This window comes from Tamandua tetradactyla, chromosome 5 (genome assembly GCF_023851605.1).
Source record: "Tamandua tetradactyla isolate mTamTet1 chromosome 5, mTamTet1.pri, whole genome shotgun sequence".
NCBI lineage: Eukaryota > Metazoa > Chordata > Mammalia > Pilosa > Myrmecophagidae > Tamandua > Tamandua tetradactyla.
In genome coordinates, this window is record NC_135331.1 from 28504689 (window position 1) to 28527991 (window position 23303).

General features: G+C 64.9%; 2 protein-coding genes across 9 annotated transcripts; one reads left to right on the forward strand and one right to left on the reverse strand.

Annotated features, from left to right (window-relative positions):
- Positions 1-963: 963 nt before the first annotated feature.
- ZDHHC8 (zDHHC palmitoyltransferase 8) lies at positions 964-13945 on the forward strand. 2 transcript variants are annotated; one of them, XM_077160404.1, is made up of 11 exons: positions 964-1102; positions 7124-7245; positions 7429-7586; positions 7670-7842; positions 7922-8024; positions 8275-8366; positions 8500-8641; positions 8763-8883; positions 8974-9080; positions 10166-11166; positions 13682-13945. In XM_077160404.1, the coding sequence occupies exons 1-11, from the start codon at positions 999-1001 to the stop codon at positions 13902-13904; spliced, it is 2346 nt and encodes a 781-aa protein (XP_077016519.1). In that variant the 5' UTR covers positions 964-998; the 3' UTR covers positions 13905-13945. The 2 variants fall into 2 exon arrangements, with proteins under 2 accessions (XP_077016519.1, XP_077016518.1); XM_077160403.1 differs by lacking the exon at positions 13682-13945 and adding an exon at positions 12257-13657.
- A 768-nt stretch (positions 13946-14713) lies between these two features.
- On the reverse strand, positions 14714-17727 carry CCDC188 (coiled-coil domain containing 188). Of its 7 annotated transcripts, none has more exons than XM_077160407.1 (10): positions 17517-17727; positions 17124-17237; positions 16909-17016; positions 16711-16815; positions 16546-16602; positions 16383-16442; positions 15921-15985; positions 15640-15697; positions 15432-15481; positions 15078-15354 (listed from the first exon to the last, which is right to left on the reverse strand). In XM_077160407.1, exons 1-10 carry the CDS (start codon positions 17622-17624, stop codon positions 15168-15170), a joined length of 912 nt encoding a protein of 303 aa, XP_077016522.1. In that variant the 5' UTR covers positions 17625-17727; the 3' UTR covers positions 15078-15167. The 7 variants fall into 7 exon arrangements, 6 of the variants coding, with proteins under 6 accessions (XP_077016521.1, XP_077016522.1, XP_077016524.1 ...); XM_077160409.1 differs by having other exon boundaries at positions 16909-17011; positions 17512-17727; XM_077160411.1 differs by having other exon boundaries at positions 16909-17011; positions 17517-17621.
- Between the last annotated feature and the right edge of the window lie 5576 nt (positions 17728-23303).

Below are 23303 nucleotides of genomic sequence, written 5' to 3' on the forward strand. Positions count from 1 at the left end.
CCCCTCCAGGCTTGTGGGATGTGTTGGATGGGCTGAGTGCAGAGCCCCTTATGGTCCTCCCCCAGGGGCAGATGGGGAAACAGTTTCAGGGAGAGAGGCCCTGCGTGGTTGGGGCCTCACTGGCAGGAGTGGAGCCCCCAGGAAAGGGCGCCGGGAATGACCTGAGACAGCCGGGGCCCAGCACTCACTAGGGTCTGGCTGAGGGGACGGCCGGCCCAGCAGCTCCAGGGCAGGATTGAGGCCAGGGGCTATGCTCAGAGGGGACAGGGGGTGTCCCAGGCTCCTCCCATGACCCCCAGGGGCCGTGGCGCCCACTCCCATTTCCCTCCCCGAGGCAGGGGCTGGGCGCAACATCCCTCCAGGGCAGAGCCCAGCCCCATGCCGGGGAGGGGGCAATGGGGGCCCTGCAGGCAGGGGCCCGGGTGGAAAGGGGGGTGGGGGCAGGGAGCAGGGCAGTCACCGGGTCCGAGTGCGGGGCTGCAGCCGCGGTCCCCAAACTGCCAGGACCCCTCACCCCCCCCACCCCACCCCCGCAGGATCAGGCTGCTGGGGGCGCCCCCTGGGCCCCTGTACTGCCCTCGAGTAGGGAACCCCGGGGTGGCGCGAGTGCAGCTGTGGGAGGTGGGGACATAAGGTTGGGGTGGGGAGGGGAGGGTGGGGTGTTGGGGGCAGGCCCCACCCCTCGCCGGCCCTGGCCCCGCCCTCCGCGAGCCCCGCCCCCTCCCATAGCCAGCCCCGTCCCCGCTCCTCGGCCCGCCCATTGTCAGCCAAGACCCCGCCCACTACCACCAGGCCCCCGCCCACTTCCAACCCAGGCCCCGCCCACTGCCAGCCCGGCCCCGGCCCGGGTCCCGCCTGCCGCCCGGTCCACCTTAAGGGGCGCGCTGACGTCACGGCGCCGCTGTCCGGGGGCGGGGTTTCCGCCGCCGCCGCCGCCGCGGGAGCTGCGCGTCCGCCCGCCCGGCGCCCGGCCCCGGAGGGATGCGGCGGCGCCCAGGATGCCCCGCAGCCCCGGGCCGCGCCTCAAACCTGCCAAGTACATCCCGGTGGCTACGGCGGCCGCGCTGCTCGTCGGCTCCAGCACGCTCTTCTTCGTGTTCACGTGAGCGCGCCGCGCCGGGCCTGGGGCCGCGAGAAGGAGCCGGGGCCGGAGCCGTTGGGGCCACCCCTCGAGGGGCCCAGGGTCGGCGGGGTCACTGCGCGGGGGCGCCGGTCAGCGGGGGCGGGGTCAGCGGGACCACCGGGGCCACAGCGCGGGGACGCGGGGTCAGCGGGGCTCGGGGTCAACGGGGCAGGGGTCAGCGGGGCCGGGGTCAGCGGGACTGTCGGGACCATAGCGCGGGCGCTCGGGATCAACGGGGCCGGAGGGGTTGGGGGTGGTGAGAGGTCGGGGATGGCAGGGCAGGTGTGTCCGTCCAGCGTGGGGTGGGGGAGCGGTCCTCAGGGCTGCACTGGGCATGGGGTGCGTGCCCACCGGGGACACTGGTCCCTGGCACGGGCCGCAGGAGCCTTCCTGGAGTGGAGCCTCCGTGGCCCCTTGGGTCCCCTCCCAGCTGTCTGGCCCGGGGTCAGAGCCCAGTTTTGCCCGCGTAGGTGGGTCTGGCCTGGATGCCACGTGCCGTCCCACAGGCACGGATGGCCCCAGCCTGGTGTCCCCCTGTGCCCAGTGTCCCCTGACCCGGCCCTCCTCCCACCCTGGCTGCAGGAGAGGGCCCGGGCTGGGCCACATCTGGGGACAGAGCTTCTCTGGCCCTGGCGTGAAACAGGTTTGGCTGGCAACCAGATGAGTGCTGGCAGTGGGCCGAGGGGGTCCGGCAACCCCTTCAGGAGGAGGGGATGGGATCCAGCAGACCCGTGACCACCCACGGCCAAGGTTGGAGCCCCCCTGGCCAGGCGAGGACCCAAGCTGAAACCTCAGGGTTGGCCGCAGGGAGCAGGGCCTCTGCCCCAGGGCTGGGCAGCTCCTAGGGTGAGTGAGCGGGGCAGGGGAGGGGACGGGGGCGGGCAGCTCCAGGAACGCGACTACTGACTGGGTGGGCGCCACAGGCTGCCAACAGCGGGTTTAAAAACGGCCTGTGTGGACGGGCTTCTTTCTGTCTTGGGGACAGGCATGTTCCTTGTCACATAGATGCTGGTGGGCGGGCAGTGGGTGGGCAGGCCTGGCAGGCAGGTCCACGGGACTCCAGGAGGAGCAGCGCCCTGCCCCAACGCCTGCCCTGGCACCCTGTTCCATGCCCCTGCCCTGCCCTTCAGCCCCATCACCTGGCCCTTCCACCTGCCCTGGCCTCTGCCCCAGCCTCCTGCCTCCTGTCCCTGCCCCATCCACGCACCCTGTCTGACCGCCCCATTCCCCTGCCCCGAGGCTCAGAGTGCCCCAGCCAGGGGAGGGTGCAGATCTCAACTGCTCTCTTGGCCTGGCTTACGCACAAGTCCCCGCCAGTCCACCTCTGCTTCTCACTCCCCAAGCAATTTGGTGTCGTTTCTCTTATTCTAAAAGTAAGACATGTCTTCTATTGAAGAACTTGTGAAATGCAATGGAGAAATCAGAGCCCACCCCCCACCCCACCCCCAGGGAGCCAGCTGCAGCCCCTTCCTCACATCCCCTGCTCACCCATATGGGCCACCTCCCAGCCCTGGCCCACCAGCACTTGCTTGGGGTCACGTCTGGGGCAGGGGGTGTCCCTGTGACTGACCATTCCTGCATGTGCCTGCAGCCCCCACTGGGTCCTTCCCTTGCTCTAGGGCCTAGGTGCTGGGTTCAGGTGCTGGGTTCCAGGTGCTGTCGAGGTGTGCGGGCTACCCCAGTCACCTGTCCTGTGCCCAGCCCTGCCTGTGACCCATGCTCAGGGTGGGGTCAGGGAGGTGAGGCAGGGCTCCCATGCCCAGCACCACCCGTACAGCCTCCTCTTGGAGCAGTCCCCCACACCCCAGCTGAGGCCTGTCCCCCACCCAGCCCAGTGGGCTCCCCAGGGTGGCTCTGTTCCCAGGAAGTGGCCAGGGACAGGAGGTGGGTGACTGGGGGGCTGTACCTGGAGCCCCTCCCAGCAGGCACCTGTTCCCAGCCCTGACCACAGCCTCCGACTTGCTGTCCAGGAGGGCTACTGCCTACCCCAGGCCCCCGCTCTGCCCTCATGGCCCACACAGTACCCTTCTGTACACCAAGCCTGTGGGGCAGGCTCACCCATACCCTGGGCAGGTGTCGGTCTCCAGCATTCTGCAGTGTGGGGGGAGACCTGGAGACCCGGGCACCCCCTTTACACTGTCTCTCCGGGGTCGGACCAGACATTCCTACAACTCAGCAGAAGAGGCATGGTTGCATGCCAAGAGCTGCCTCCTCCTGGAAGCCTTCCTGGGTTCCTGGGGTGCAGAAGCCCTTAATGGTGGCACAGAGTGGGTTGGGTCCTGTGCTGGGAGCAGTGGGGGACCCCCGACCTGGTCCCCACCCCACGCCCATCTTCCCGCTAAGGGATGGGGCCCTGTGAACATGAGGGACAGGCCAGAGCTCAGGCCAGTAGTGGTGGGTCCAGGAGTGGACCCTCGGGCCCCCTGCCGGGATCCACCAGGTGTGGCCTGGGCTACTCCTGGCTCTTCTGAGCCTCAGTTTCCCCATCTGCCCGGGGCGCCTGTCTGTGAGGGCAGCAGTCACTGTGGGACCCCAGACCCCACCCGGCCCGACCTGGGCAGGACGCCTGCTGACCCCTGGCTCGGCGCATCCTCGTGGGTGAGCGCCGCCCTCGAACACAAACAGTGCTGATGAAAAGCCTGCTTTAAATGAAAGTGTCTGATTTAAATTTTTCCATTCCACATTTAGCTGTGGTGCACATGCGGCCCTTGCAGCCTGCCCCCCTCGGCCCCTGCAGCTGGGTGGTGTCTCCCTGCCTGGCCTGGTGGGGCCCTGCGCTCCGGAGGCTCCCAGGCCCGGCCTCGAGCCAGCGAGGAGCTGGTCATCGGGCCAGTGGCTGCCACCTGCCCCGCAGGTGACCATCCCCCAAGCTCAGGAGTTGACACGCTCAAGGTGGGGGGGTCCTAGACCGGCCTGAGCAGGGGAGCCTGGAGTGGACAGAGGGCATGTCGCTCCCACAGGCAGCAGCACCCTCCCAGAAGGACCTCAAGCTGCCTACAGTGATTCCAAGAGCCCGAGGGGCTTCCTGAGGCCCCGGCAGGTGGCGGCAGGAGGAACGTGTCTGCCACGCACCTGCGTGTGTGCATCTTCATGTGTGCGTGTGCGTATGTGTGGGTGTGCCTGGGTGCATGTGCATGTGTATGTACCAGCATGTACTGAGCGTGCATGTCTGTCTGTGTGCAGTCACAAGTGGGGGTTGTGTCTTGCACGTGGATATCTGTGCCTCTGCATTTGGAGTGTGCATATGTGTGTGCTTGTGAGTATATGCATGTGTGTGTATGTGCATGTTTGTAGGTCTCTGCAAGTTTTTGTGGCTCCATGTGACCCTGCGTGTTCCTGGTGTGTCTCTCTGCGTGTACACATGTCCACGTGGGTGTCCTGGGTATGGCTGTGTGTGTGTGTGTAAGTGTGTGTGCGCGCTCCTGTGTGTGCTCATGCACATGTGTTCACACAGGCACACACGTGTCTTTGCACAAACCTGTGTGTGCCCTTTCATCCATTTCTCCATGTGGCTGCTAGTCTGGGGCCTGGTGGGGTTCACCTGCTAGGTTAGGGGAGGCCACCCTTAGAGATGGGTCATGGGCATGTGGAGGTCTGATCCCAGGCACACAGCCTGGAGCTGACCCTGCTGGGTGGAGCTGACCCCAAGTGGGTGTAGGTGACCTCCCCACTGGGCGGAGCTGACCCCAACTGGGTGGGGCTGACCTCAGCTGAGTGGACCTGACCCCCTACTGGGCAGAACTGACCTCCTGCTGGGCAGAAGTGACCCCCCCCACTGGGTGGAGCTGACCCCCACTGAGCAGAGCTGACCCCAGCTGAGTGGAGCTGACCTCCTGCTGGGCAGAGGTGACCCCCCTCGGGCAGAGCTGACTCTGCTGGGTGGAGCTGACCCCCGCTGGCGGAGCCCCAGAGGTCTGTATAGGCATGGCTGGTCCTAAATCTGGCCACATGGGCACCCTGGTCTGCCATTCCCCAAAGCGTCTCACCCAGGCCCCACACCTCCGGTCCAGGGGATGCTGAGGCTGGGGCAGCTTTGGGCCAGCAGCGACCCCTCATCCATATGGCAGAAGGGCAGGTGCGGGCTTGAACCCCAGCTCAGGCCCTGTCTCGCTCCCAGGGCAGTGGCGCAGGAGGGTCTCCCCGACTAGACTGCACAGGGCCTGCAGGTGCCCATTCCTCCCAGGAACAAACTGGGGCCCCGAGCAGGGCAGCGTCCATGACGCTTAGACCCATAGAGGCCCCAGCAACACCAGAGACAGCCCTGCCAGGGTCTCTCCCCACGTGCCCCAGCCCTCGCTGCCCACCCGCCTGCCCGTCCGTCCCCTTGCCCACACCGTGTCCTGTCCCAGTTCACACACCATGTCTGCCTGTCCATCTGCTGCACGCCCTGCGTCTGCCTGTCCGTCCTGCTACAACTGTGTCTGCCTGTCCATCCACTGCATGTACCATATCTGCCTGTCTGCTGCACACCCTGTGTCTGCCTGTCCGTTCACTGCACACACCGTGTCTGCCTGTCTGTCTGCTGCACACACCATGTCTGCCATCTACCCCATGTCCTCAGCGGCCCTGGCAGGCTTCCTGGGCACACACATGGCAAGACCTTCCGGAGACCATGCTCAGGGTGCTTGGGGACACTGGTGGGGTCCCCGCGGGGGACGCAGGCCTGCTCGGGGTGCAGTTAAATGCTCTCTGGTCACCACCTTAAATCCCTCCTTGCTTTCTAACAAGGGACCTGCATTTTCATTTTGCTGTTTTGCACAAAAATGGAGTGAACCTACCCCGTGGGCCTGCCTCTCTCCCCTGAAGGCGTGTCGCCCCTCCTGCCAAGCCCACCCTTCTGGTGTTGGGGGCTTCCGCCCCCTGTGCCATTCGCCTGCTGGGGGGCACCGGATTGGAGGTCCCATACATATATTAAGCGCCGTCTGTATGCTGACTCAGCATGCAGGGGTGGGGAGCGTGGCAGGTGTCTGTGGTGTACGCCCTGGGCCTGGCATGGGGGCTGATGGAGGAGTGCCCTCCCCGCAAATCCCCATCCCAGGCCGTGTCCCCAGCCATGTCCCCTCTTTGGGGCCCTGGCAAGGAGGGGGGTGGCTGCTAGCGGCTCCCGGCCTGCAGTGTGTGCTGCCGTGGGAAGTACAAGCTTTAAATAGCCTTTTGGTTCCCGCTAAAAATAGTGGGGCTCTGTGCCACGGAGCACAGGTGCCCATGTGGCGAGGCTGGTAGGGGTGCACAGCGTAGACGGCTGGATGGCGGGGCCGAGCAGTGGGTGGTGCCGGGCAGTGGGTGGGGCCGTGGGCCTCTGCAGGGTGCAGTGCTGCGGTGGCATTACAGAGGACTGTGAACAAGCCCCCCACCCTCTGTGGACACTACCACAAGGCCGGGCCAGGGTGCCAGAGCTCAGGAAGGCTTCCTGGAGGAGGGTCACTGAAGCCGGCATCAAGGGCTGCTAGGGGAGGCAAAGGCAGGTGGGACCTTCTGCTTTTCTAGAGGGTTCCACACTGGCATCTGGAATTGGAGGTCAAAAGCTCAAAAGAAGGGGCTGAATGGTTGGGAATGTGTTGGGGTCCCCGATACCTGACACTGCACTTCGCACCAGTGGTGACGCCCCTCATGCATTTACTGCTCCAGGACCAGGCTCCCCAAACCTGCACCTCACCCTGGTGAGGGGCCTGTAGACAGGTCCTAGGGAGCCGGTCACTGCTGTTGCCTGGGTCTGCCTGTGTTGTGTTGGCCCCAGCAACAGGGACAGGGCAGCATTTGATGGGCCCCTGCTCACTCCTTGTACAGTGGGTGACCCTAGGCCTCCTGACATCTCCGGGCCTCCATTTCCTTGGCTGCCAGTTGAATTCCTAACAGGGCAGTGACCAGATTGGAGCCAGTCCAGCGCCCGCTGCTATTGGGGACGCGCAGACTTGGCTTGCCCCTTGCCACCCCTGGCGTCCTCCCTGCCTCCCTCGGCCCGTCCCACAGACCAATGTCCTGGCTTGTTGCCCGCTGCAGGTGCCCGTGGCTGACGCGTGCCGTGTCCCCAGCAGTCCCCGTCTACAATGGCATCGTCTTTCTCTTCGTCCTGGCCAACTTTAGCATGGCCACCTTCATGGATCCCGGCGTCTTCCCCCGAGGTGGGGCCCCACACTGGCCTGCGTATCTGCTTGTTCTTGCTAGAGTGAGAGTGGCTGCCGTGGGAGCGCCCCAGGGTCATGGCGGGGGCGCGGTGTGAGGTGGTATAGGGGGCGGGGAGCTGGCAGAGGAGGCGGTGCAAGGGAGTCACCCTCTCCCCCCCACCTCCTCCCCCACCACGGCAGCGGACGAGGACGAGGACAAGGAGGACGACTTCCGGGCCCCGCTGTACAAGAACGTGGACGTGCGTGGCATCCAGGTGCGCATGAAGTGGTGCGCCACCTGCCACTTCTACCGCCCGCCCCGCTGCTCCCACTGCAGCGTCTGCGACAACTGCGTGGAGGTGACTGCCTGCCCCGCCCCTCCTCACGACACGCCCCCTCCCCCCACCCCGCCCGGCCGCCCTGACCCCCTGCTCCCTCCTAGGACTTCGACCACCACTGTCCCTGGGTCAACAACTGCATCGGGCGCCGCAACTACCGCTACTTCTTCTTGTTCCTGCTGTCGCTCAGCGCGCACATGGTGGGCGTCGTGGCCTTCGGCCTGGTCTACGTGCTGAACCACGCCGAGGGCCTGGGCGCCGCGCACACCACCATCACGTATCCTTGGCCCGGCGGGGGGTGGGGGGTGGGGGGTGGGAGGCCGGCGGTGCCTGCGCCTTTGGCCTTGACGGGCCAGCATGGCGGTCATGTGTGTGGCTGGTCTCTTCTTCATCCCTGTTATCGGCCTCACGGGCTTCCACGTGCTGCTGGTCACAAGGGGACGCACCACCAACGAGCAGGTGCAGTGGGGTGGGCAGGGGTGGGGGACCCGGGCGGGCCAAGGGCTGACAGGCTCAGGGGCGGGAGAGGGGCCCCAGATCCTGCCAGCTCCCTGCGGGGTGGGCCTCGGGCTCCCGGTGGGCTCGGGGGTGAGAGTGGGGGCCCCGAGCTGTCCCCTGCCCCCTGAGGGCCAGCTGCCTCCCCCAGGCCCCTCACCTGTCCCTGGCCCAGAACCTGGAGGCCAGGCTGACTGAGGTTCCGTGTCTGCAGGTGACGGGGAAGTTCCGCGGAGGTGTGAACCCCTTCACCCGCGGCTGCTACGGGAATGTGGAACATGTGCTGTGCAGCCCCCTGGCGCCCCGGTGAGGCCTGGCCCCGGGTGAGCACGGGGTGGGCAGCTGTGGCCCCCGCCTGTGTGCTCCGGTCCCAGCCCCATCTCTGGTGTGCATGTGTGGGCTGGGGTCATCCGGCCTGTGACAGCCTGTCCCTGTGTAGGTACGTGGTAGAGCCTCCCCGCCTGCCCCTGGCCGTGAGCCTGAAGCCCCCCTTCCTGCGGCCTGAGCTTCTGGAGCGGGCCGCACCACTCAAGGTCAAGCTTAGTGACAACGGGCTGAAGGCCAGCCTTGGCCGCAGCAAGGTGGGGGCACGCTGGTGCGGGAGATCGAGGGCCTAAAGAGGCCGGAGGTAGGAGGGCTTGGGGTCCCAGTGAAGTCCTGCCCCTCATCTGGGCGCCCCCTGCCCCTGCCCCCACCCTCCAGTCTAAGGGCAGCCTGGACCGTCTGGACGAGAAGCCATTGGACCTGGGACCACCGCTGCCCCCCAAGGTGGAGGCCAGCACGTTCGACAGTGAGCTGCAGACCCCGCGCCGGGGCAGTGCCGGTGAGGTGGGCGGGGGCTGCTGAGCGGTGGGCACGGGTGCACCCTGGGGACCCTGCCCCACTCCAGTCTCACTGTAGTCTGTTCTCCCAGAGAGCAGTCTGTCTGTAAGGACCAGCCCACCCACCCCTGCCATGTACAAGTTCCGGCCAGCCTTCCCCACTGCTCCCAAGGCGCCCTTCTGCGGGCCGGGAGACCAGGTGAGGAGCCCCACCCAGGGAAGCCCCACCCCAGGTGAGGCCATGCCCAGGGAGGCCACGCCCCAGAGGATGCAGCTGCACTGTCCAGCCCTGCCCTGTGGATGTGTCACCAGGAGCAGCCTCTCCTGGGTCTCAGAGGGTGGTGGGTGCAGGCAGGTCCCTATCCACTGGGTGCCTGTGGGTGGATGGGGCAAGGATGGGTATCCTGGGAGGGGCTGGTGTGGGGGTCGTCTCCCGCCCCCACCCTCATCCCTGGCCCCGCCTCTCTGGTCCCTTCCTGGCCCTTCTGAGCTTGGCCTCACCCACTCTTCCCTGGCCACGCCTCCTTGACCAGCACCCCCCCTCGGCCCAGTAGGCGGGTGCCGGGATGCCTGGAATTCCACCACTGGTCCCTCTGTTAAGGCCCACGGGAAGGCCTTGGAGAGTCGAGCTCGTTTAGGAAGGAACGCTGGTTTCTTGGGTTATGTGAGGCTTGTGGGTGGAGCCGTTGCCTGAGAACGAGGCAGAACTCTGCATGCCTGGGTCCTCTGACGGCCATCCCAGAGGCAGGAGGCGCTGGGCCCTTACAGAGGGGGGCCATGGCCCCCCTAGCCTGTCCCAGGATTCACGTCCTGCCTCAGGACCTCCAGCGGTCAGTACACCTGGCCTGGCCTGAGGAGGCGGGCCTGGGGGGTGGGCAAGGGCTAGTCCAGCAGGAGGGGCCGCTTACCCTGCCCTCCCACTCTGCCCCACCCTTACCACCCCCCACGCTGCCCCGCCCTCCCCGCTGCCCCGCAAGCTGCCCTGCCCTCTCTGCTCCCCACACACTGCTCCACCCTCCTCCCTCCATCCCAGTGCTGCCCTGCCAAGGGCTTTGGTTGACTAGAACCTCTGACCTGGGTGCCCCTGGCGCAGGGAGTGTTGGGCATAGGATGGGGATAGGGCCCAGTTCACCGGGTGTCCGTCCTTCCCTCATCATTGTGCCATCTGTCCTGACATGGTGGAGGGGGCAGCTGGGATGGTGTGGGCACAGAGGTGCCCTGCTCCACAGCTCACACCCCCGAGCCCCAGGCAGGCAGCACCGGATGCGTCCCTCCTCCCTGCAGGTCCTGGGCCCCGACTCCCTGGCCCTGGGGGACGACAGCACCCACAGCCTGGACTTCGCATCCGAGCCCAGCCTGGGCCTCCCTGACTTCACGCCCGGCGGCCTGCGTGCGGCCTACCCCCCGTCCCCGCCGCTCAGCACTGCCGAGGCCTTCTCGGGGGCCCTGCGCTCCCTGAGCCTGAAGGCCGCCGGCCGGCGAGGTGGAGACCACGTGGCCCTGCAACCCCTGCGCCCCGAGGGCGGGCCCCCCTCGCCTCACCGCGGGCCCTTCCCCCCCCACGCGCTGCCCAGCCGCAACGGCAGCCTGTCCTTCGACAGCCTACTGGCCCCTGGCTCGCCCGGTGCCCACGCGTGTCCGGCCCACCCGGTGGCTGGCCTGGCCACCTTCCGCTCCCCCTACCTACACCCGGGCGCAGCCGGTGAGCCCCCGCGGCCCCCACCCCGCAGCTTCAGCCCCGTGTTGGGTCCCCGGCCGCGGGAGCCGTCGCCCGTGCGCTACGACAACCTCTCCAGGGCCATCATGGCCTCCATCCAGGAGCGCAAGGACAGGGAGGAGCGCGAGCGCCTGCTGCGCTCCCAGGCCGACTCGCTCTTCGGCGACTCTGGCGTGTACGACGCGCCCAGCTCCTACAGCCTGCAGCAGGCCAGCGTGCTGTCCGAAGGCGCCCGCGGCTCCGTGCTGCGCTACGGCTCCAGGGACGACCTCGGGGCGGGGCCTGGCTTCGGGGGGGCCCGTAACCCGGCCCTGCAGACCTCGCTGTCCTCGCTGTCAAGCGTGGTGAGCCGAGCGCCGCGGTCCTCCTCGTCGTCACTGCAGGCCGACCTGGCCAACAACAATGGCCCGGGACCCCGGCCGGGCAGCGGCTCACGCAGGTCCCCCGCGCGCCAGGGCCCGCCCTCCCCGCCCGGCACGCCGCGCTCGCCCTCCTTCGCGGGCTCCAAAGCTGTGTCCTTCATCCACGCCGAGCTCCCGGAGCCGCCACCGGCGCTCGCTGTGCAGAGGTGGGCGCTGCCGGGAATCGGGTGGGCTTCACGTGCGGGCTGGGGGGGCAGGCGTCTGAGCCACCCGCGGCGGCCCTGGTGGGGGTCTCTTGTGGCCGAGCACAGGCCCAGGGCTCTGTGGCTGCCAGGGCGGATGTGGGGACAGCCTCCTGCCCTGTGGTCCTCAGCCCAGGCACTGGGCCATGGGGTGGCCTGGCCATGGGGACGTCCAGGCACCCACTGATTAGGACTTCCTCTTGAGCCCGGCACCCCATGCTCCCTGTGCCAAGGAGGGGCCAGGGCTTCTCCCTCTAGAGCTGGTGACCACGGCTGCGTGAACCTCCTGTGGCCATGGCTGCTGGCCTCCCAGATCAGGCAGTCCCTGCTCATGTGGGGTGGGGTGGGGTGGGGTGCGTTTGGGGCCCAGTGTCAAAGGAGGCCCAGAGCCGGGGGACATGCCCTCCTTGCAGCAAAGCAGCTGCTTTCAGTGGGGGTACACAGTCCCGCTGCTCACTGGGGAAACCAAGGCCCAGAGAGGGCAGGCTTGTCTCAGGGCCCCTGGCGGTTCACAGCACGTGAGCTGAGACCCTGCCCTATGTCTGGCCAAGTGCAGGGCACGTCGCAGGGTCCTCGCCTGTGCCCCGATGCCCCAAATGCAGGCTCCCACATTGCCTGCGGACTGGGGCAGCACCGGCTTGGAGTGGGGCAGGCACACACCCCCTAGGCGCTGCTGGCCTTCCTGCGCAGCACCGCCTTTGGTCTTCCCATGGGTGGGTGGGTGTGGCCATCGGAGCAACTCAGAACCGGGGCAGGTCATCTCAGGGCAGGGGCAGAGCAGGGCTCCTGGAACTCTCTGTGACCCGTGCCAGACGTCAGGGCCTCTGGGCCGGGGACAGCCATGCTGACGTCTGTCGGTCTGTCCTGTGGCAGGAGCGCTCCTCCCTGGCGGGCGCTGCACCCACCCACCCCTGTCCCTTCCCGGTGAGGCCCGAGGACCGGCAGGCACCGTCCAGGGCGTGTGGTCCGTGGTCGTCTCGTCCATCTGGTCCTTGTCTTTCCGTCTGTCCCGTGTTCACTGTGTGCGTGTGTGTCTGTGCTTGTTTTGATGCAGGGACCACTCTCAGCTGAAGACCCCCCCCAGTAAGCTTAATGGGCAGTCCCCTGGCCTGGCCCGCCTGGGGCCCACCGTGGGCCCCCCAGGGTCCCCTGCCAGCCCCACGCGGCACGCGCTCGTCAGGAAGGTGTCCGGCGTGGGCGGGACCACATACGAGATTTCCGTGTGAGGATGGACAGACGGATGCCCCCCAGTGGCACGAGGGCCAGGCCCGCGTGTGGCTACCCCCTACCGCCCGCCCCCAGGACGGAGGACGCTCGCCCAGCCCCCTGCCAGTCTGGGTGGGGGGGCTGCACCTGCTGGGCCCTGGCCGAGCCGCTCCCCCCACCCTCGGGACGGCCCTCGGGCAAGTTCCCAGCATCCTGTAGGCAGGAAGGGGTGCACCCCGGCCGCGCCCCCAATAGCCCCTCCCGCCCCACCGACCCCAACTCGTTGCCTTTCACGGACCCTGCTGGAAGCTTGTAGCTCAGAAAGCGCAGTACGCCTGCAGGGGGCCTGGCCCAGCCCCAGACGCCCAGACGGACTGGTGGACAGACAGACAGCCAGCTGTGGGGGTCCCAGCTCTGTGTGTCCCGTCTCGCCCCATTGGTGGCGCATGTCCTGTCTGTGTGCTGAGCTGCGTGCCGGGCCCCGCGTCCACTCCCAGGACCCCCCCCCACCCCCGTCCCCCCCCCCCCGCCAGACCGCGCTTTCATGGAGCCTTAACTCCTGCTTCTGCCCCTTTGGGGGCTGGTGGGCAGGTGGGAGTGGGCCTGGGGTGGAGGAGACCAGGACACCCCCAGCCCCCCCCTCCGCCCCGAAGCATGCAGAGTCCTGGGCCCTCGCTCTGCCTGTCGGCCTCCCCGGGGCGGGGCTCCGCCGGCCTGGGACCCAGAGTAAGCACACAACAGCGTCTGCTCGCCTTGTGTCTGTTTTATGTTTTTTATCTACATCTATATATATATATATATATAATTTTATTAAAAAAAAAAGAAAAGAGTCACTGCGGTCCCTTTCTTGGGCCAAGCCAGGGCTGTCGCTGAGATGCACTCCCAGGAGAGGAGGGGCCATCTGCCCAGGCCTGCGTGTTCCTGGCGGTGGCGGGCGTTGGGATAGAGGCTGGGGAGCTCTGAGCGTGTGGGTGGGAAATGGGGAGCCCACGGGGGTCACTGCTAGGTCCTGCAGCTGCCCCTCTCTCGCTGGGCGCCTCTTTGTCACCCCCCACCCCACCCCCTGGCCTATCCTTGCGCTGTTTCCCGCAGACACCAGCGAAAGTGGGGGCTGGGCAAGTCCGGGCCTGGGTGGGAGCCGTGAGGCGCCCCAGGGACCGGGTGTGGGTGGGGTGGGGGTGCTGTCGGGCCGTGGAGCCCCCGGGTCGCCTCCTCCGCCCCCCACGCTGACCTCCTCTCTCTGCTTCTCTCTTGCGGACCCCGCGGCCCACAGGGGCCGGATCGGTGCCTGCAGCCGCGGATGGGGGCGGCGCGGCCAACCCCGGGCCCCCCCGGGGCTGCACCTCTGCCACCTGGGCCGCCGCGAGGACCGCACGCCGCCGCGGGGCCCCTGGAGCCGGGTTGCGGCGCCCCCGCGCAGGGCCGCGTGCCGCCTGCACTCGGCGGCCTCCAGCCTCCTGCCCCGGCTCGCCGGGCCGGAGCGGGGCGCCAAGTAGCAGGCCCCGGGCCGCGGTGACCGCGGATCTCGGGGCGGGACTGGGGGGAGGCAGGGGGACGTGGCAGGCCCGGCTCCAGGGGCCCCTCGGCGGGGCCCTCAGGGGCCTCCCAGCAGTCGGGCCCGCGACCTTCAGTCCACCCACCTCAGGAAACCCCCAGCTGCCACGGGGCTCCGACATCCCTACACCTCCACTCACCCCTCCCGGACGCAGCTGTCACACCCCCCACCGCTGCCTGACTGAGCACTTTAGGCGCCACCTTCCCCCCTCACCATGGGGCCTTCCCAGGGTCTGCGGGGTGGACTGGGTGGGGCTCTCAGGGTGCGGTGCCCGGAAGGAGTCAACCCCGTCTTGTCCCCGCAGGCCACCCGCGCCCCCACCTCCAACCCCCCCCAGCACAGGAGCAGACGATGCCTTAATTTCCTGGAGCCACGGCAGCCCCTGGGAGGCCCTGCCCCGGCTGCGGGGACTCCGGGTGCTCCTAACCCTGTGCGGGGGTGAGGGGGTCCCCCTGCGAGGCCAGCGGAGCTGGGCACCCGTTCTGGGGCTGCACCTCTGCCTCCCCCATTTTGGGGCCAGCAAATCACAAAGCGATTCTATATTGTTCTAATGGATATCTGCTGCCCCTCCACTCAACCCCCCAATAAAGTTTTTGGTGTTTTACCTCCACGACTCTGTCCACCACCGTGGTCCCCCAGTCCTGGGAGCCTTGGGACAGAGGGGCTGGACGGGTCCGTGGGTCGCAGGGGTGTGGAGGGGGGCGGGGTGGGGGATGGGGACAGTGGAGAGGCCACTGGGCGGGGGGTGGGATCTGGACGGAAACCCTGGGGTCACCTGGAAGCTCAGTGGTGGAGGGCTCTCCGGAAAGCATGGGTACCCCCCTCCCCCATGCAGGGAGCTGGGGGAAGGGGGTGGGGCCCGGAGCTGCCCTCCGTGGCTCAGCGGAGCACCCTCCCGTCGGGGTGGGATGGGGTGGGTATATGGAGGGGTCCTTCCCACCAGGGGCTGCATCGGGTGGCTGGAGGAGGTGGGGGGCCCACCCCGAGCACCCCGTGCCCTCCCGTCCCCACGGAAGCAAAGCTCACACGCCACCTGAGGTCACCACTGTATGTCCAGCCGTCAGGACAGAGCCCGGCGCCATCCTCTCCACGGCTCCCGCTGGGGACACGGCGCTGCCGGGCAGGGGCCAGGGGCCAGCGCGGGGCAGCCGGGACAGTGCCGGCTGCCGGCCTCCCTCCTCGCTGGGGCTGCGGGGCCCGCGGCCTAAAAGGGGAGGAAGTCGTCCACCTCCACGCGCAGGAAGGGGCCCAGGAAGGCACGCAGCTTCCAGACGGTGGCGCGGCTCAGCAGGGGCGGCAGCAGCCCCTCGAAGGGCGCGGGGTCCACCACGTACACGTAGGCGGCGACACAGGCCAGCAGGGTGCCCAGCAGCAGCCGCAGGCCCAGCACCCTGCAGGCAGTGGCGGCGGCCGTCAGGGCTGTGGGAGCCGCGGGGACGTCCCGGGCGCTGCCCACGCAGTGACCTACCAGAGCTGGCCGCGGTGGCCCTCGGCAGTTCCCACCTGCGGCTGCGCCTTCTGCCAGGGAGGGGCCGGGTCAGAGGCGGCCGGGACACCCCCCTCACACCCCCACCCGACCCAGGACCCCTCCCCCCAATTCTCAGGTTCCCAGCCCCGGAGGGCCGCCCTCTCCCTTAGACAGTACCAACAGTAGGGGTGGGGGTGGGGGCGCTCACCGCCATGCAACCCAAGTGCTGCTCCTTCCTGGCCTGCGTGCGGCACTGAGCGCGCTCCCTGGGGAGCCGCGGGGTCAGGGTGCACTGTCCCCCAGCCCGCCCCTCCTTGTGCGGGCGGCGGGGCGGAGGTTCAGGGAGTGGGCCGCCCCCCCAGTTCCCTCTGGCCACCTGCCACTGCCACCCCTACCACCCCCCGTCCTGGCTCAGTGCCACAACCACCTGGTGGCTGGGCTCCAGGGCCACCCCCGCAACTCCAGCCCCCCTCCCCGCCCGTGCGTCACCCCAGAATCTCCAGCTGGATGTCCTCCATCTGCTCCAGCACACAGCGGATGTCCTTCTTGAGGTTCTGGGCGGGAGGGGAAAAGGCTTCGCCCTGCTCCACCCACCCCTGGCCCCAGCCCCCTGCCCCTCACCCCACCCCACGCAATTCACCCGGCCCCCTGCCCCTCATCACGCTCCCTGCCCTTCACTACGTCCCTCGACCCCATTCCCTACCCCTGCCCCTGTCCCTCTCCCTTGACCCCTGCCTTTCACCACGCCCCCCTGCAATTCACCCCACCTCCTGCCCTTCACCACATCCCCCCACCCCATCCCTTACCCCCACCCCCTGCCCCTCGCCCCTGCCCCCTGCCCTTTACCCCACAGTCCTGACCCTCACCCGCCGCCCCCTTACTCATCTCCCACCCCCGACTCCTGCCCCCCACCCGCCTCCACTGTCCCTGTCCCACTGTACGGGGACCCACCAGGAGCCCCGTGGCCTGGTTGTTCAGGGCCATGTGCACCTCGGCCACGCCGTCCCACACCTGGCGGAGGGGGGCGTGGTCACGCCCTGGGAGAGCAGGACCCGTGAGGCAGCCCTCCAGCTGGGGTCCCCCTGGTGCCCCCCGCCCTGGCCCGGCGGGGCACCTGGGTGATTGCAGTCTTCCTACGCTCAAAGGACAGCCGGATCCGCTGCAGCTCGCTCTGCGCGGGGCGGGGGACACTAAGCGGCGCCCCCGGCCCCTCTGTCCCTTCCCTGGGTTGTCCGTTGGTCCGTCAGTCCAACTGTCGAGGCCCCGGCCGCTCGCTCACCTGTGACTGCTGCACAAAGGACTCTTGGCCCAGGCACAGGTTCCCCTGCAACAGCTGCAGCGGCCTCCTGTCCTCCAGCAGCGGGGCCCTGGCCGGCTCAGGGGGCTGCGAGGGAGGTGGGGGACAGGACGTGGGGGCTGCTTGGGCTCAGGGGTACAGCCACCCTGCAGGCTCGGGGCTCCCCCGTCCCTGGCTCACCCAGGCCAGGGCCGTGCAGCTCGAATGGTCGCGGCACAGAGGCAGGAACTGGGGTCTTGGGCCCAGGAGGGCCCCCAGCTGCTCCTGCAAATCCTGGTTCTGCCTTTTCTTGGTGGGGAGGTGGGGGGGGGGGGACGGAGAGATGAGATCACCCGTCCTGGCCAGGACCCGGCAGCCCAGTTCTGTGGTCAGGGGAGGGGGGCTCCCCAGCTCACCAGACGTCGGTTTTCCTGCTGCAGCTGGAGAAAGGACGGCTCCGTGGGGAGCGGCAGCCCATCCTGGAGCTGGGGGGGAGCTGCCCCGGGCGAGGCGGGGCTCCTTCCCATTGGCTGTGGGGATGGGCAGGGCCCGGGCCCTGAGCTGGGGGCCCCTCGCCCTAAACTCAGCGTCCAGCCCCACCCGGGCCTGGCCTCTGTCTCTCCTGGTCTGGTTCCCGTTCCGTTTCTCTGGCCCTGCCCTCGCGTCTGTCCCTCTGGGTCGGAGGAAATGCCCCCATGTGCCTCGCTGCCCAGCCTGGGACCCCCGCCCTCTGCCCCCAGGACTGGGAGAGGTCTCATGGACCCCACTGGATGGGTGCAGGTGAGGGGAACCAGGCAGGGCCACCTTACAAATCCCTGGCACCGCTGCTCCAGGAATCCTCCGTGGCTTGGTGCTGGGGGTGGGGGGCGCTGGGGGTGGGGGTGGCCGCAGGCGCCCAGGGGTTTCGGCCCCTCCATGCCTCCCTGCGACCCCTTCCTGACCCCGGGTCCACAACTGGACCTGGGCCCAACCTGCCACCCTCCTGCTAAGAGAGCCCCAGGTGGCACCACGCCTGGCCAGTCCCAGGGGTCACTGTCACAAAGGCCAAGGGTCAGCACAGAGGTCACAATGGGCCAGGCGCCCCTCCCCTCGGAGCACGGCCTCTGGACTCCCTCTACATCACCGGATGGCAAACACATGCACAGCATTAAAAAAAATTTCTAACAAAAAGGGGGTCCAGTGCAAAGCGAACCTCCTTGTCACCCTGATCTCTTGTCACCCCATTTTTTCATTTTTATTGCTATATATTGTATATTCACATATCATATCATCATGTGACGTGTACAGTCAATGATTCACAATATTATTCTATAGACGTGCATTTATCATCACAATAGACTTCTTTTTCTTTTTTGTGAAAAATAACATATATACAAAAAAAGCAGTAAATTTCAAAGCACACAGCAACAATGAGTTGTAGGACAGATTTCAGGGTTTGGTATGGGTTACAATTACACAATTTTAAGTCTTTACTTCTAGCTGATCAAGATACTGGGAACTAAAAGAGATAACAATTTAATGATTCAGCAGTCACATTCGTTTGTTAAACCCTACTTTCTCTGTCTAATTCCACCATCACCTTTGATCTTTCTCTTACTCTTTAGGAGTACTTGGGCTGTGGCCACTCTAACTTTTTCATTTTGGAAGGGACTGTCAATAGTGTGGTGCAGGGAGATGGAATTAGCTAATGTTCTGGAGAGGCTGGGCTAGGTTTCAGGACTTACCTGGTCCAGGGACCCATCTGGATGTTGTAAGTTTCTGGAAAGTTACCCTAGTGCATGGAACCCTGTGGAAACCTATATATTGCCCTAGGTGTTCTTTAGGATTGACTGGAATGGTTTTGGTTGGGGTTTGGCAAGCTATGACAGGTAGCAACATCTAACTGAAGCTTGCGTAAGAGTGCCCTCCAGAGTTGCCTCTTGAATCTATTTGAACTCTCTCAGCCATTGATACCTTGTCACACTTCTTTTCCCCCTTTTGGTCAGGATGGCATTGTTGATCCCATGGTGCAAGGGCCAAGCTCATCCCTGGAATAATCTCTCATGGCCCCAGGGACACTTTCACCCCTGGATGTCATGTCCCAACATAGAGGGGAAGGCAACGATTTCACTTGCAGAGTTGGGCTTAGAGAGAAAGAGACCACATCTGAGCAACAAAAGAGGTCCTCTGGAAGTAACTCTTACGTCACCGCATTTTTAAGATCCTGCAAGGGTGGACTGCACATCCCTAGCACAATGCCAAGCGTGAGGTAACCTCTCTCTCCTGTTCTTTTCACACAGAAGACCTCATCCCACACCCCATCTTTTTTTACCTAAAGGTAAACAACAGTAGCTCAGAAGCCTTTGTAATGGCTGCAGGGCACCCACTGAAACATGGAGCAATAATCCAGGTATCCGGATTCAGGTCCCTGGTTTGTTTTATGTCCCTTCTTTCCAACATTCCACCATGCCACCTGTCCTGCACCCCTTCACTGACGATTCTCTATTTCTGTATCCTCTTCTTTTTCAGTTCCTTCCCTTGTTCTGTGGAAGCATGTTCTTAAGTAACACTCTCAGAAAGGCATGTATAAAGAACCTTGGGTTGTGGGTGATAGAAAAGGCCACAAATCCATTCTTTCCCAGTGCCCATGCCCCACTATGATGTGACTATGTCGTCCTCACACCAAGACATGGAGTCTTACCCTGACCTCATGCTTATTGGACATTAGGCTGGGGACAGAATCTGGTGCAAGAGTGCTTCCCATGGGTGCATGGAGGGCAACCTCTCACTCCCAGGGCTTCCATGAGAAGTCTGCGGGGGTGCTCCCTGCTCCCACCCTGCCCAGAGCTGTTTTGGGATCTTGATCCCTAAGGTTCTGGGATTTTACGATCGTTGGTTGACCATGGGTGGTGGGTTCCATCTGGAGATCCAGCCCGACACTTCTGTGACATTCGTATTATTTCTTTAATAAAAATTGTGTTCCTGCTCCTTTTGGAACTCCAGTTAGTGAGGTCTTGGCCCTTTCGAATTGCTCTTTTGTCTTCTCTCCTCTAGCAAATTGAGGCTTGTACCCCAAGATTGAAGCATGTTCTTAATCTTTATCCTTGTTCCTATGGGTGTAAACCCCTTGTGTGTTAGGCAATGTTCTCTAGAGAAAGAGAACCAACAGGAGAGAGCAGTAAATACGAGATTTATAAAGATGTCTCACACAACCATGGGGATGGAAGAGTCCAAAATCTGTGAGCGAGTCATTTGATCAAGCGACCATTGACCTGGTTGTTACCGTGAAGGTATTTTGTGGATTTAGATCATGAGTCAGTCAATTGCATCTATGGGTGATCACATCTAAAATCAACAAAGGTCATTGCCTTCAGCAATGAGTGAAGACCCGTCCAATCAGTTGAGGGCCTTCAAAGGAGAACTGATGATTTCAGCAGTCAAAAAAAAAAAAGAATTTCTCTCTCTCTACTTCAGCCAACCAGCTTCTCATGGGGAATTCATTGAAAAAAACAAAAAATCCATACAGCAGGCTGTGAAGCTGGCAGCTCCAATGAAGGGTCTGGATGAACTCCACAGGAGAGGCTCGCCGGCTGAAGAAGCAGTGAAAGAGTCTCTCTTCTTCCTTAAAAGCCTTCAACAGAATGCATTATCTTGTTGGTGGGAGACACACCTTAGTTGATCACAGGTGTGATCAGCCACAGATGCAATCAAGCCGCTGGTGCTTTAACACACCAGCCTTCTGGTTTACCAACCAGCCACAAAATAGCCTTGCAGCGACGGTCAGGCCAGTGCTTGCCTGACCTGAGTACTGGGCATCATTATCTGGCCGAGCTGACACCATCACAATAGGACCTTTTGAAGACGGTATTTCTAGTTAACATGGGGCCCAAGTGAATGAGGCATGCTCTTAATGCGACCACTGGGGAACTTTAAGAGCAGAAGAAATTCAGACACAGAGAAAGCCACGGCGGGAGGGGCGACAACTGTGAAGGGAAAGGAGAGGACGGTGCCATGTGGCGCAAGAGCCAAGGAACCCCCAGGATTGCCACCAGCTAGCACCGCAGTGCTATCGACCCCGGAAGAAAACTGCCTTCCGGTCTCTGACACCACAAGACAATAAATGCTTATGTTTAAGCCACAACCCATCAGGTGGTATTTGTCACAGGAGCCGGGAAACTAACCCATCTCCTTTTTTATGCATTCCAACCAGCATATTTTAATTTCCTAGAGGTTTCCAGTTGTTTGAGGGTCTTTTCTTTTTGCCAAGCATCTGGTTCTGTTTTACGGATAAAGTGGATTTTTTTTTTTTGCTTTTGCATAGGCAAGCACTGGGAATCGAACCCGGATTTCGGGCGTGGCAGGCAAGAATTCTGCCATTGAGCCACCGTCGCTTCTGGGTTTTTTTTGTGTTTTTTTGAGTGTATGTGTGTGTGTGTGATCTTCTTTTGCTTCCTGCATTTTCTCCACCCCGCTGTGGTCCTTTGTGTTTGTCTGCTTGCCTTGGGATTTCCTGTTAGCCTCCAATCAAACGTCCAGCGACGTTTTCTTGGCGGCTCCTGTTTGCAGGGCAGACTTCCAACCTCGGGGCAGGTCTCTGAGGTCTGGGGTGGGGAAAGCATCTGGGGAACTTGCCCAGAAAGTCCCCGTTCACTCTTATTGTGTAACTATTCATAGAACCATATTTCCCCTGCCAAGGTGCCCGGTCGTCACCCAAGCCAACTCCCCATCCCACCTAAACTTTTCCCCTAAGTCGGCCCCTGTTCCATATTGGAGTTTACCGAAATCTCCTGCCTGTATTTGTTCACTGGCCTGTTCTCTTTGTCCTTTGGGTGGCTGGGCACAGGGGACAGTGGTCACCCCAGGCCATCCCGGTGGGGGACCCGTGGGGGACTCGTGGGGTGGTGGGGTGCGACTCCGAGGCGCGGTGCCCGCAGCGGCCACGAGGGGGCGCCCCGGCCCCGCGGATGGACTCGACGGGCCGCGGCCGCACCCCGGGCGCCCCCATCTCTGAGCCTCCCTCCCGGAAACCTTTGCGGCTCCGAGGTCCTTGCGATGAGGCTCCTGAGCTGGAGAACGTCCCGCGCGCGGAGGGTGGGCGCCCCTCAGGGGCGGGGATGAAGGGGGCTCTCTGCCTGCACGCGTGGGTACTTCGCCCCTGCACCGGCGTCCGGGTCGGGGGTGGGGTGGGGGGCACTGCGTGGGGTCCCCACCCCAGAACCCACGCGCGGGCGGGAGGGAGGGTGTGCCTCGGCCGGCGGCGGCTGCGAGACTATGCCCCGCGCGCGGGAAGCGCGTGGCCCGGGCGCGCGGCGGGGCGGGGGTTGGGGGGGGCAGCGGTACGGATGCCCGCGTTGCCAGGCAACACGCCTCCCTGGACGCCGGTTGCCACGGCAGCCGCTTCCTGCCCGCGTTGCCATGACGCCCAGATGGCCTCGGGGAGCCTGGGACCCGCCAAGAGGGCTCCGGCAGTGGGGAGTCCCGTGCACTGCGCCTCGGGCAGGGGCAAGGGCAGGGGCGGAAGGGGGGCCCCCATGGTCTCCCGTGCTCGTTCCTGCTCAGTTCACCAGCTGGGAACCAGGCGGGTGGCAGAAAGGACTTGGGGTTATGGGGCCAACCAGGGCCCCTCAGGAGGATGGAGACTCCCCCCAGGCTGACCCCCAGCTCTGTGCTGCACCAGGGCCAAGCGCCCCAGATCCGCTCATAAGCTCAGTCCTGCCCAGAGCCCCTCCAACAAGTGGGGTCCCCTCCAGCTCCTGGGACCAGCCAGCGCAATTGTGAGGGGGTCCCAGGCAGACCCCAGGGAGATGCCCCCCTCCCAGTTCCTACAGGCTTCCTGGAGCAGCCCAGGGTTGGGGGTACTGGGTGCCCTTGCCCGGGGCTCATGGCACTTGGGGGATGGGCTTGGAGCACCCAGGTACCCCTGGAATCACAGCCTGGAACACATGACCACTGAGCGTGGCCAAAGGGGGTCTGGGGGGGTCTGGGAAGTGGCCCCCCCCTTCCAGACCTCCTGGCGAGTGGAGCTGCCAGTGGGGGCTGGGCCCTGGGGTGGGATGCAGGCGAGGAGCCTGTGAAATCCCCCAGGGGATCCCCTTTCACGGATGGACGAGGACCCTAGAGGGAGGGGGGACAAGGCCACGTGCCCACCCGGTCCCCCCACGGCCAGGCAGCTCCCAGTCGGGGCACTGTCAGGGCCGTTTGTCTCCCCTCGTGGGGCCTCTCACCACCCGCCACTGACACTTTTTATTTCAGAACCTGAGGGGAATAAGAGTGTCAAGGAAAACCCTCTCCAGGGCGGCGCAGCCCCAGTAAATTACCGTCTGGGAGTGGAGGGTTCCTGGCCTGGACAGGGGTGGGGGCCTACTGGCCTCCGGGGGAGGGTCCTCCAGACCCTCGGAGTGGCTCACCCAGCTGGACTCGGTCCCTCCTTTGCAATGTCCCCCGTGTCCGCCTGCTAGACCGTGCTGCCCACGGAGCTGGGACCCTGCCCCCTGGACTGTGCCCCCCGGACTCCGGCAAGATCGAGCGAGAGTGGGGTATGGGCAAGGGGTGGGTACTCCGCGTGTGGCCTCAGGAGCTGGGGCGCTGCTCCCCCGGAGAGAGCCCAGGCCTGAGCA